The 12669-nt window shown below is 42.7% G+C and overlaps 1 protein-coding gene across 1 annotated transcript; it reads left to right on the top strand.

Moving 5' to 3' along the window:
- Nucleotides 1–1394: 1394 nt before the first annotated feature.
- LOC117614375 (TMV resistance protein N-like) lies at nucleotides 1395–6994 on the top strand. Its single transcript, XM_034343175.1, has 2 exons — nucleotides 1395–1518; nucleotides 6432–6994. Exons 1-2 carry the CDS (start codon nucleotides 1395–1397, stop codon nucleotides 6992–6994), a joined length of 687 nt encoding a protein of 228 aa, XP_034199066.1.
- Nucleotides 6995–12669: the final 5675 nt, after the last annotated feature.

Genomic DNA, 12669 nt, shown 5'->3' with positions numbered 1-12669 from the left:
TTTGGGCCTGGCTACATTCTCACCAGCCCGCACGGTTTTGTTCCTGGGAGCTCACATAGCAACTTCCCAGGGTGGTCACCCATCCTGGGATTGCTCTAGCCTCCAACTCGCTTAACTTTGGAGTTCTTACAACTCCAAAGCCAGTGAGCTCCCAAAAGGCCTCGCGCTATGAGGATGCGAGGTGTGCCATATAAGGCACATCACCCCCCTCTCCGTTTGGTCGATGTGGGATCTCACATTGTTTCCTTTCCTTTTTTTCTTTTCTTCTTCTCTCCATCTCTCTCTCCCATTTGTCTCCAACTAAAATGTATGTATTTATTTCTGTGTGTAGTAAATAAAATTTAAGATTCAAGATCACTGACAAAATAATGAAAACATATGTGCAAGTCGTAATAATAGCCTACACACTAGCTTTGCAGTTCTATTTGATGTATTCTAACTCTGTAAACTGCCTTTCTCCTGGCACTCAAAGTAAAAGCAAGAACTTTAACATTTGAAACAGAAAAATTATAAAACTTAATGGATACCAAATAAACCTTAGACACATCCAAGTTAGTCAAAGGTCCATACTGATGAACTAATAACATCAGCATGTGATTACATCTTCTACTACACATATGTCAGAATCATCATATTACTAATCTCGATAATTTTCCAAGCCTATCTGCACTAACCTTTGTTGTAGGCTCAAAATGAATTGACGATATTAAATCATAGTACTTTGAATAGGGCTCAAGAGTCCATTAATAGAAATGTCGCAACCATGGACATTAAGTCAGCAAAACCAGAATTGAAATTTTACAAATATAGTATGAAGAATAAACGAAGAAATGAAGAACCAAAGAAGAATTGCACTCACCGTTTGACTATGGCAGCAATACATTTGCGAACAAACTCTACGTGCAATATATATATATATATATATATATATATATATATATATATATATATTGAAACAGAAAGTCAACAGATGGAGGGAAGCTCTTTCACAAGCAGCAAATTTGTCAGGGTTCACTCTCTTGGACGAGTAAATTTCTAACCCCCTTATATAATGCTTGTTATTTTGTTTTGTTTAAAAATATAAGACTAGTTTTGATTCCAATTCTTGACAAACTTTAATTGGAATCAGTTTTATAAGAGTTAATTTATTCATTGTTGCTCAAAATTCTCTTCCTTTTGTGTGTATAATGTTCCTTGCCCTTTTCTTATTTTTTTTTAATTTTATATAGAAATGCTATGTCACTAAATGCTTCACATTCTTTTCAATTGGCAGGAATCAATCTGAATATAAATTTATCCAAAATATCATTGAAGAGATTTCAAAACACGTATTAAACCGTGCGTGTTTGGAAGTGGCAGAGCATCCAGTTGGAATGCAAGCTCAAGTACAAGGTATGAATAAGCTATTAGATTTGGGGGAAAATGATGTTCGTATGGTAGGGGTATGGGGAACTGGTGGAATTGGTAAGACAACAATTGCTAAAGCTGTTTATAATTCAATTGCCCACAAATTTGAAGGTTGGTGTTTTCTGGCAAACGTTAGAGAATGTTCAACGTCGCATGGAGGTTTAGCCAAACTGCAAAAGACTCTTCTTTTTGAGATTCTAAGGGGAAAAAAATTGAAGGTGACCAATGTTGATAAAGGAGTTGCTAAAATATGAAAACTATGAGAGAATATTTGTTTGTGGGAATTTTCTGTGTATTCTTCTCCTTGTAGGAGGTCATATTTATAATACAACGAAACTTGAATGGGCAAGTAAATAATAAATTCCTAAATCTATTTGCAGTAGGAAATCAGGAATTAAAGTAAATCAATTACAATTATAATAGAAATTCTTGGTGTGTAAGGAAAGTAAGTCAATATCCACAAGTCATGCCAACACTCCCCCTCATGTTGGTGCATAGATGTCGCCAATGCCCAACTGATCTAGTGAATTGTGGAATGCTTTACTGGAAATCGCCTTTGTCAAAATATCCGCCAATTGATCCTCGGATTTCACAAAAGGAAACTGAAACACTTTAGCCTCAAGCTTTTGTTTGATGAAGTGTCAATCCACCTCAACATGTTTAGTACGATCATGCTAAACCGGATTCTGTGCAATGGCTATAGCAGCCTTGTTGTCACAAAAGAGATTCATTGTGGATGTAGGTTTATACCCAAGTTCAGTAAGAAACTTTCTTAACCAAAGAAGTTCACAAATCCCTTTAGTCATGCCTCTGAACTCGGCTTCTACACTGGATAAAGCTACTACATTGTTTCTTGCTTCTCCATGTTACCAAATTACCTCCCACGAATGTGAAGTAACCCGATGTGGATTTTCTATCTGTTACATTACCTGCCCAATCTGCATCTGAATAACCATCAATATTTAGATGACCATGCTTTGAGAACATAAGTCCATTTCTAGGTGCAGACTTCAAATATCTGAGTTGCACTGTTTGAAACCATTGTTCTTCATTGCCATGGTGAACCGTCCAAACCATGCACATGGTGACTGTTTCAATCCATACAATGCTTTTCGTAACCTGCAAACTGTTCCAGTCTGAGTAGTATTATATCCAGGAGGAATGTCCATGTACACCTCCTCCGTGAGTTCGCCATGTAGAAAAGCATTCTTTACATCAAACTGGTGTAGTGGCCAATCCAAATTAGCTGTAAGGGACAATAAGACTCTGACGGTGTTTAACTTTGCAACTGGAGCAAAGGTTTCTTCATAGTCTATACCATAGGTCTGTGTGTACCCTTTTGCCACAAGTCTTGCCTTGTATCGCTCGATAGATCCATCTGCATTGTGTTTTATAGTAAACACCCATCTACATCCGATAGTCTTTTTTCCTCGGGGTATAGTCTCCAATGTCCAAGTCTGATTTTTCTCAAGGGCTTTCATCTCCTCTTTTATAGCTTGGGCCCACTTAGGATCTTTCAATGCTTCAAAGACCTTGGTTGGAATATGGATAGCAGACAACTGATGCACAAAAGCCTTGAGTGGTTCAAACGGCTTCTCAGTGGATACATGATTTGCAATTGGATACTTGGATGTCTTGCCAATATCAGGTGAATAATGGTTTGGTGGCTTCCCACGATTTTGCCTGAAAGGTAATTGATATCCAATAGTTTTATCATCTAAATGCACAAGTCTAGTAGGAGTAGTTACCTCAAGGATATTCTCAGGAGATTGGTCTGTTGGTACTGTTGAGTTAGAGGGGGGTCTTCATCTTGTTGTTCTGTATTGTCTGTAGGTGTGAGACTCGGATCAGAAATATCTTCGCATGGATCAGGTGGGTCAGGCAATTGATCGCTATGAATGGGCGATTGGTCGCTTTTTGACAGAGAGTAATCTCGTGCTCCAGACTCGGAATGATCAATCATTTCTGTACAAAGGAGAATTTCTTTATTTTCCAAGTTGCTCCAATTCTGCTCTTCACTTCGTATCTCCCCCTGAAGTGTAGAATTGGATGATGGGTCATGGAAGAACAGCTCAGATTCCAGAAAGGTCATATCCAAAGTGACATAGGTTCGTTGGGTAGGAGGGTGATAACAGCGGTAGCCTTTCTGATGAGTGGCATAACCCACAAAAACACAACGAAGCGCACATGGATCAAGTTTGCTACGTTGATTTTTGTGGAGATGAACGAAAGCCACACATCCAAAGATTCGGGGTGTGAGTACCAAAACAGAAGGCAGAGGTCTGTGTTGTGCAAGCACCTGTAAGGGAGTTTTAAAGGTCAGTACACCAGAAGGCATGCGGTTGATCAGATGAACTGCGGTGACAATAGCATCATCCCAGTGATGGCGAGGAACATGAGCGCCAATCAGAAGTGCTCGGGCGGTTTCAAGAAGATGTCGATTCTTTCGTTCAGCAACACCATTTTGTTGTGGTGTCTGAGGACAAGTCGTCTCATGGATAATTCCATGTTGTTGGAAGTAAGTCTGAAAGTCATGATTGACAAATTCTCCACCATTGTCTGAGTGAAGAATCTGGATTTGAGCATTAAACTGAGTTTTCATCTGTTTGTGGAAGGACTGAAAACAGGAAAACACTTCGTTTTTATTCTTCAGCAAATAAAGCCATGTCATCCGTGTACAATCATCGATGAATGTGACAAACCATCGAACACCAGAAGGAGCAGTGATAGGAGAAGGTCCCCAAACATCAGAGTGAATTAACGTAAATGGAGTAGTACACTTGTTCGTACTCAACGGGTAGGGCACACGGTGACTCTTGGCCAAAATACAAGTATCACATGTGAAGTCAGAGTCCTTGAAACCTGAGAATAAATCTGGTATAAGATGCTTCATATAACTAAAAGACGGATGTCCCAATCGACGGTGCCACAACCAGATTTGCTTTTGTTTGCTATCAAAGGGATGTGTCACGTTGTTAGCCATGCCGGGACTGAAGTCATCGACATAATATAGCCCCCCTCTCTTAGTACCACGACCAAGAATCTCCTTAGTGTGAATATCCTGAAGCAAACAAAAACTCGGGTAAATGAGTACACAACAATTCAATTGTTCAGTAAGCTGACTAACTGACAACAATTTAGTGGATAAAGATGGAACAAGTAAAGTATTAGACAGTGTGAGAGAGGATGAGAGTGCAACAGTGCCAGCCCCTGTCACAGGATAAGTAACACCATTGGCATTTGCAATACAGGTTCGTCGAGGTTGTGTAGTATTCAGAAAATCATCAGGATCAAACGTCATATGATCAGTTGCACCGGAATCAATTATCCAGCTCCTGGAATCAATCTTATCGGAAGTATGGAATCCATAACCAGTACCATTACTGGTCATATTGCATTGTCCTCGATCTGTAAGAGTAGCCCACCAATTGGGGTAGCCATGCGATTTAAAACAAGTCTCACAAGTGTGTCTCGGATCACCACAATATGCGCAATCTGGTCCATGTGTCGGGGTCGTTAGTCTAGAAGTCATAATCTGTGCAGCGGAAGATGCATAGGATACAGGTTGAGTAGGAATTGGGATCGGAATCTGAGCCTGAGTCGGGGCCAGAGTAGGAGTCAAAATCGGGATCAGGTCTGAATCAGAGACAAATTTGGGGTTGGGGTCATCATCGGAGTGGGGGTTGGGGTCATCTTCGGAGTCGGGGTCGGGGTCGGGGTCTTCAAAAGAGGATCTTGATTCTGGATCGGGTTCGGGGTCAAAGTCTGCATCTGTAGGAGCGGAGCCATCTGGGCACTCAACTCAATGATGGTTGGTGGAGAATGAGAGAAGGAGTCGGTGGTGCTACCTCCATGAGGGTTGAAAAAATCATCAACCCCCATAGCAACGGCGGGGGTTTGAAACTAGAGTCAGTAATTCCAAGATCGCCGCTCTGATACCATGCTAAAATATGAAAACTATGAGAGAATATTTGTTTTGTGGGAATTTTCTGTTATTCTTCTCCTTGTAGGAGGTCATATTTATAATAGAACGAAACCTGAATGGGCAAGTAAATAATAAATTCCTAAATCTATTTGCAGTAGGAAATCAGGAATTAAAGTAAATCAATTACAATTATAATAGGAATTCTTGGTGTTTAAGGAAAGTAAGTCAATATCCACAAGTCACGCCAACAGGAGTCACCTTGATAAAGGAATGGTTGAGGCGTAGAAAGGTTCTCTTGGTTCTTGATGACAGTGGCAAAGCCAGAATTTCATGTGTGTGGGGGCCTCTTACAAAATATAAACAATAAAAAATTTGAACTCACAAGACATACCAAAACATCAAAAATCATAGTGTATTCAATACAATCATCATTGTTCTTGACAAGTTTTCATATTTTGAAATCGTTGCATAACAACCTCGTCATCTATACTATTGGAAATGTCTCTCTCAATATATGCAACGAAGCAATCATTTATACATAAATTGAAAGATCAATTAAAATCAATAAAAGGAAAAGAAAAAAATCAAAATTTTATGAACTAAAAATAAATAAATAAAGAAAAAATAAAAAAGAGAACTACTAAAAAAACTTTAATTGAATAAATTAACCTAATTAAAACTTGATAGTTTAATATGGAGTTTGAGAGAAAAACTCACAGGCAGTGCATTGAGAAAGTCTGCTTTGCTGCTTGTGTATCTCCAAGAAAGGAGAAAAATGAGTTAGGATTTTATCAATTTTTGTAAAAGGGTAAATATATAATAATAAGAGCCATAAACCTTTGGAAAAAGGAAAGGAAAGTGGAGCTTGGTGGAAAGGAAAACAGGATTTGGCTGCTGGCCCATGTGATAAAATAAACATATTAATTAATATAGATTATTCAATAATAGCAATACATATTACATTTAAAAAGAAAGAAAAAAAGTTGAGTTGGGGCCAGTGACTGCACTGGTCCCTACTTGCCTCCGCCCCTACTTGACGACGTGGATGACATGGAACAGTTACACAAGTTAGTCAGGGCATGTGATTAGTTTGGTGTAGGCAGTAGAATTATCATAACAACAAGGGATAAGCAACTGTTAACTGCTCATGATGTTAATTTAATACATGAGGTCAAGATTTTACATGATCCTAAAGCTCTTGAGCTCTTGAGTTGGTATGCCTTCAAAAGAAGTGAGCCTCCTTTGGGTGATTATGTGAAACTTTCAGAACGTGCAATGCGCTATGCTCAAGGCTTTCCTTTGGCTTTGAAATTTCTAGGTTCTCATCTATATGGTGGAAGTATACATAAATGGCAAGCTGCATTGGATGGTTTCCAAGGCACAGAAATTCAAGAAGTTTTCAAAATAAGTTACAATGCCTTGGATGATAGAGTGAAGAAGGTTTTCCTTGACATCACATGTTTCTTTAAGGGTACAAGTAGAAACTATGTGACAGAGGCTTGTGAGCTAAACACTAGATATGGCATTGATGTACTCATAGAAAAGGCCCTCATAAGTGTTGAAGGAAGTTATATTCAGATGCATGACTTACTAGAAAAGATGGGTAAGGACATAATTGAGCAGGAGTCGCCCACTGAACCCGGAGAACGTAGCAGATTGTGATTTCATGAAGATGTCGAGCATGTTCTGACTAATAACACAGTAAGTAAATAAAATTTTATATGTGAGTATAATGTTTTATTTAACTCAATAACTAACACATGTTGTGTGTTAATATAATATATTTTTTAATTATAAATACCTTGTAACACTTAGTACATTTTTCTTTTTTCTATTAGGGAACAAATAAAATCACAGGCATCGTGTTAAATTTCCCCAAACAAGATGATGAGATATTCTTGGATGTTGGCACAAGCTTCTCTGGAGACGCCGGTTCTATCCCAAATGAAAAATCTTAAAATTCTCATAAACTACAACGTATGCCTTTCTGGAGACGCCGGTTCTATCCCAAACAATTTGAGAGTGCTTGATTGGCATGGATGTCCGTTCCAATCTTTTCGAGCCAAATTTCGTCAAAAGGCACTATTTGTGCTCAATCTGCCTTAGACTGCATCAAATAACTAGGGGAGGGGTTGAAGGTACTTTAAACTAAGGTACTTTAAACTATCTCTCATCCCTTATTATTTTTAAGAGGTCTCGTTTATTAACTGATGTATGTTGTAAATTTCTTTAATGCTATCTTTTGATGCGAAAAAGTGGTTCAGTACTTTTGGGCTCAACTTAGTGATGTCTGGGCCTTCAGAATGCTCTTGGGCCTTGGCAGGGCATGATCCTGCAATATAGGGATCCGCTCGGTAAGACCTAGGGCACCAGTTTGGTACTGGCCGAAGGCTCTCCGATACTTAAGTAAGTACGAGCTTTGTAAGAGAAAAGAACATATCTAAGGGCAGTATGCCGAAAGTTCAGATTACCTCCATTTTGGGGAATTGTGCTCCTTTTATAAACCTTGAGAGGTGTATAAGTTGTATAGAATTTCGATATGGGACTGTGGATGTTCACAATGGATGCATCATGTGTCCAGTGGACAATTTGCGATCTGTAGATTTGCGATCGGTAGGCATCGGTGCCGAGGGCTTCCATGTCGATGCCTTGCATTATCCACGTGTTCAGCTTTTATTGGTCGCTGATTTGGGTATCAACAGGAGTCCCCTAAGTTTCTGTTTGAGAAAGGATTCTCAACAGAGACTTGCTTCTGTCTTCGGCCCCCGTCGGTTATCGTTAGAAGCCGACTGCTCTGTCTGACTGTGCGACAACGTTCGGTATGTTGGCCATACCTAGACGATGGGCTCATTCTTTGGGGGGGCGCCTTTCCTGTCTGAGGCGCTCGGGTATTCCAAGGGTCACCCATTCTTGCGGTACCCTTCGGTAATAATTCAATTCCCGAACGGTGGTGTATGGTCAGTTTGTCCACGCTTCTGGGAGATCGGTCATCCCTTAAGCTTTAGACGGGGAGCGGAGTCGTTTCAAGCTAAAAAATGACGCTTCGTCTTTCGTGTCTGGCGTGCTGCCTGCTCTCGCCTTCGATTGGTGCCATGTGTCAGGCGGCGCATCCTGTTGGGTTTTCGAGGCCTACCATTTGACTTCTTCTCCTATAAATAGGAGTGACTCCGGATGGGGGAGTCACTTGTGCTGTGAGAGCGACTTTAAGAGCTTCTTCTAAAGGCGATTTTCGGCAAATTTCATTCGGCAATCAAGGCAATTTTAAGTTGTTTCTTGCGGCGGGGCGATTTTCGGCAACTTTCGACACCGTACGAACAAGGTACTCCCTGCTTTTCACATATTTTTCTGATTAAAAATTGTGCTTATAGCTTGATCTAGACTATGAACATACATGAACACGAGAAGCGTTCGATAGTCTAACTACCGTAGGTAGTGATGGACATAGGAACCCTTAGTTTAATCTTTATGCATGGCATTTAGTTTCCCTTTGTTGTTTGTAGATGTCCGACAGCGAGTCTGCGTATGATTCCGAACCTAATGCGTTCGATGGCGAGTCCTCGGACGATCAACGGGACTCCGACAGTATTGCACTGAGTTTCGAGAGTGCCGCTAAAGAATAAGCCAAAGTAGAAGTCGTCTGCGAAAAGATTAGGGCCCCACCATATTTCAGTAGGGGAAAAGTTCTGCAACCGAACCAGGCTGTTTCGTTGGCTGTGGCGCCGTGCGGCGACGCTTGTGCCAGTACGAGCCAATACTGTGAGTTTCTGATGAGGGATACGCAGTTGCCTGATCGGCATGCTAGCTACCATTCGAAGACTTCCACTTCTGGCCTGGGCAACGTTCCAGCCGAATCTTCATCTGATCCGAAGATGACAGTGGTTCTTCAAGGAAACCCTAGAGTACCGTTAGGCTACCCCAAGGGGCATTTGTTCGGTGTAGATTACCTAGGTCTGAATCTAATTACCGAGGCCGAGCTGGCCAAATATCGTGCGGATTCGGTTAAGTGGATGATCCCGGGGCCTACCAAATCCTTAAGCAACCCCAAGGATGGTGAGGTTGTCTTTTTTACGGACGTTTTGAAGCAAGGCATCCGTCTACCCCTGCAGCCTGCCTTTCAGCGAATCCTTGACCACCTGGCTACGCCCCCGGCCAATACAACCCCAATTTTCGGGTGGCCCTAATGGAAGTCGTTATTGCCTTCGGCCTTGCCGAAGAGGGTGAGCCTTCGTATGAGCAGTTCTCATACCTATACAGCGTCACCAAGTCTAAGAGTGCGGACCATGGGGGTTGGGTCCAGGCGAACTGCTTGCGAGCTTCCGAACGTGGCCACTTCTTGAGTGCAGTGCCCTTTTTGCAGAAGTCGTGAAGGAATAGGAGCGTACTTCTGTCCGACGATTGGTAGTCGCCTTCCTACAGACCTGTCCGGTTCCCCATTCCTACCGTTTTCCAAATTTCCGGTATGATTACAAGTAGATTTTTCGCCACTTCTTTGCATATGCTTTTCTGGTCTTCTAACGTGTATCGATTTTGTAGGCAAAGTGAAACAGCCTACTCCCACCAAGGCGGACATACAAAAAGTGGAAAGAGTGAGGAGCAAGGTGCCGGCTGCCGATCGCTTTTATCCAGACTTCCTTTTCACCACCAACTTGGTAAAGGCTCGACTCGTCAATCCGGCTGTGAGTGAGTTCCCATCTCATTACCGTTCGGTATGGTCCCTTTTTGCTGTTTTATATGACTAACGGTATGCATGCCCTTCTATAGTGACTCCGGCAAGGCAACAATCAGAGGCGTCAAGGAGGTGTCTCCTTTTGGGGCAAAGACTAAGAAGCAACAGCAGCACCCTCAGCATCCTCTGCCGCGGCAGGACCCTTCTGCTCAACAGGTCACCGCTGGCGAGCCTTCAAAAGCCGAATTGGAGAACCAAACCCTGCCTGAAAGGCTTCGGTAGCTTGAGGGTCAGGGCCGTCAGAACGAGAGCCTTGCTGCAGCAAGGGAGGCTTATAGGGAAGTCATTGGCAAACGCTCTGCGGTGATTGAGCTCGACGGTCCTACTAGGCCGAAGAGGGCCAGGGTGCCGGAAAGAGACAGGGTGGTATTTGCCATTGACAACAATGCTGAAGAGGCGGTGATCCGGTTACCATCGTTTGCCCTTCAAAGACAGTACAGTTTGCAAACCATATGATTATCGGTTCGCAGATGGAAATGTCCGATGTAGATGAGCTGCCGAAGAAGGGCCTTCGGGAGGTGGCCGGCGCTGCCTTCCCTTTGCAAGTTGCGGTGAGTTTTATTACTTCTTTGTTTACCGAAGTATACAGATACTCCTGGTTTCTGACGGTGTAAATCTTGCAGGCGTCAATGGATATGTGGCTCTGTATAAGGAGAGCCATTAATGTCGCCGAACGCGCGAAGAAGGCATATGACTACTGTCGCTCCAAGGTTACCGAGGCCGACAAGGTGCTTCAACACCACGCCAACCTTCTCAAGGACAAGGCGGCTCTCGAACAGCAGCTGAAGGCATCAGAGAAGCTGAGCGAAATGAGAGGCGCCTTGGAGGCCTCGGTGATTGCAGCGAGGGAGGCTGAGATGGCTAAGGAGGCTGTCACAGTGGCTTTAGAGGAGGCTGAACGGTCTAGGGCTGCCGAGATTCAAACGGCCGTTCGGGAGGCAGTGGCTCAGTATCGTTCGTTTGAAGACTTGACCGCCCTTGTGGACAAGGAGGTGAGTACGGAGATGATGGATCTGATGTACCGTTTCAAGCGCTTCAACCTAGGTACCAAGCTGAACCTCAACTTTGCTGTTGATCCCCCGCCTCTACCGGAAGGGATTACTGAGGAGATGGTCGAAGATTATGAGGGTGAAGATGCTCTTTCCAAGTCGGGCCCTGAGGTCGATGCCGAAGCTAGAGTCGAGCCCGAAGACGAGGCCGTGTCGAGGCCATTGCTGGTACTGAGGAGCACACCATGTAGCCTCTGTCATGTATTTTTTGTTTTTAAATCTGTACCTGCCACAAGGCAGTTTGTTCGGAACACCTTGATGCCGAGGGCAAATTTTTTAATTCATCTTGACTGCTTTCATGCTTACTTTCGCTTGCAACTTTTTTTTTTTTATTGCCAAAGGCTAATAGATCTTGACGGTGTGTTTTAACGATTGGATAACGGCTGCCGATGGCTAACGCGTCTATGGATAGAAAATTAGTCAGGAAAGAAGAGCCTGCAGCAGTTCCTACTGAAACCACCGAAACTGATGAAGAGCTGCAAGAGGCCTTTGAGGCTGTGGAACAGGAGAAAGAGAAGGAGAACTTTGAAGGAGAAAAAGTGAAGAAAAAAGATGGAGAAGAAGAAGTGAGTTTATAACAAGAGATCCCTTTCTTTGGCATTTTTCTGCTGTTTTTTTGTATTGTATTCTTTCTGACTTGAGTTCTGTCTTTTTGTAGGAAGAAATTCCCGCCGAAATAATAGCCGAGAGCATTGAGCTGGCGAAGAAGCAGCAAGAGGCCTAAAGAGCAGAGCCCACTAGTTCAGAATTGGCCCTCTTTGATGATGTGGAGGCAGAACATTCTACTGCCATTGCAGTATCTGAGGTGGTTTCTATTCTTTCTTGATCTTGTCTGGTTTCTACAGTCCTGTCTACCTCTTTCTTTCTGATTGAGGTTCCTTTCTCTCTTTCTAGGCGGAGGAGGACAGAACTGCTGGGATTTTAGATGTGGTGACCAGTCCTTTCAAGCCTCCCATTGTGGCTGTAAGTATCACTGTGTCTTTAGCTCTTTTCCTTTTTTCATTCTTAGCATGGGATTTTCTGAAATCATTTCTTTACAGATGCCTGTCTGCTTCGTCCCTAGCTCACCAGCTACTGCCTCATTTGCTAATCCGAAGTTGGCAGAATTTGAAGCCATGGATCTGGATACTCAACTAGACAGGCTAGAGCAACTCAGCTCTACTCCTGGCAAGGCCAAGTCTAAATTAGTCGATGAGGCAATGGATAGAGTAAAAATATGGCAGTCAACAGAGCTGGACTTGGATGATAATAGAGAAGTCGTTGACCAACTGATGAAGGATCTAAACCTATTGCAATGGCTCCCAGACCTATTCTCGAGCTCAGCTTAGGCCTAGTAAGAGATGTGCTCAATCTTCACACTCGCTATGAAGATCTTAAACCCTCCTTCAAAGCTTCTGAATTTTGCAAGGCTACTCATGAAGCCAACTTAGCTGATTATGCGAAACAGAAAGCGGAGCTAGACCAGATGGTTGCGGGCTATAAGGAAGCCAAGATCGCTGATGAAAAACTGGAGAAGCACATTGAGGAACTTCAAAAGCAGCTGGCTGGGCTAAGGGAGAGGC

This window comes from Prunus dulcis, chromosome 1 (assembly GCF_902201215.1).
Source record: "Prunus dulcis chromosome 1, ALMONDv2, whole genome shotgun sequence".
In the NCBI taxonomy this organism is placed as follows: Eukaryota; Viridiplantae; Streptophyta; class Magnoliopsida; order Rosales; family Rosaceae; genus Prunus; species Prunus dulcis.
This window is presented reverse-complemented; position numbering and strand designations above follow the sequence as displayed.

What these genes read in the sequence shown, in the direction of transcription:
- LOC117614375 (XM_034343175.1), top strand. Translation starts at nt 1,395, where the DNA reads ATGAATAAGCTATTAGATTTGGGGGAAAATGATGTTCGTATGGTAGGG. An exon ending in AATTGCCCACAAATTTGAAG is followed by an intron (nt 1,519 to 6,431) that starts GTTGGTGTTTTC and finishes AGTTTGGTGTAG; the next exon opens with GCAGTAGAATTATCATAACA.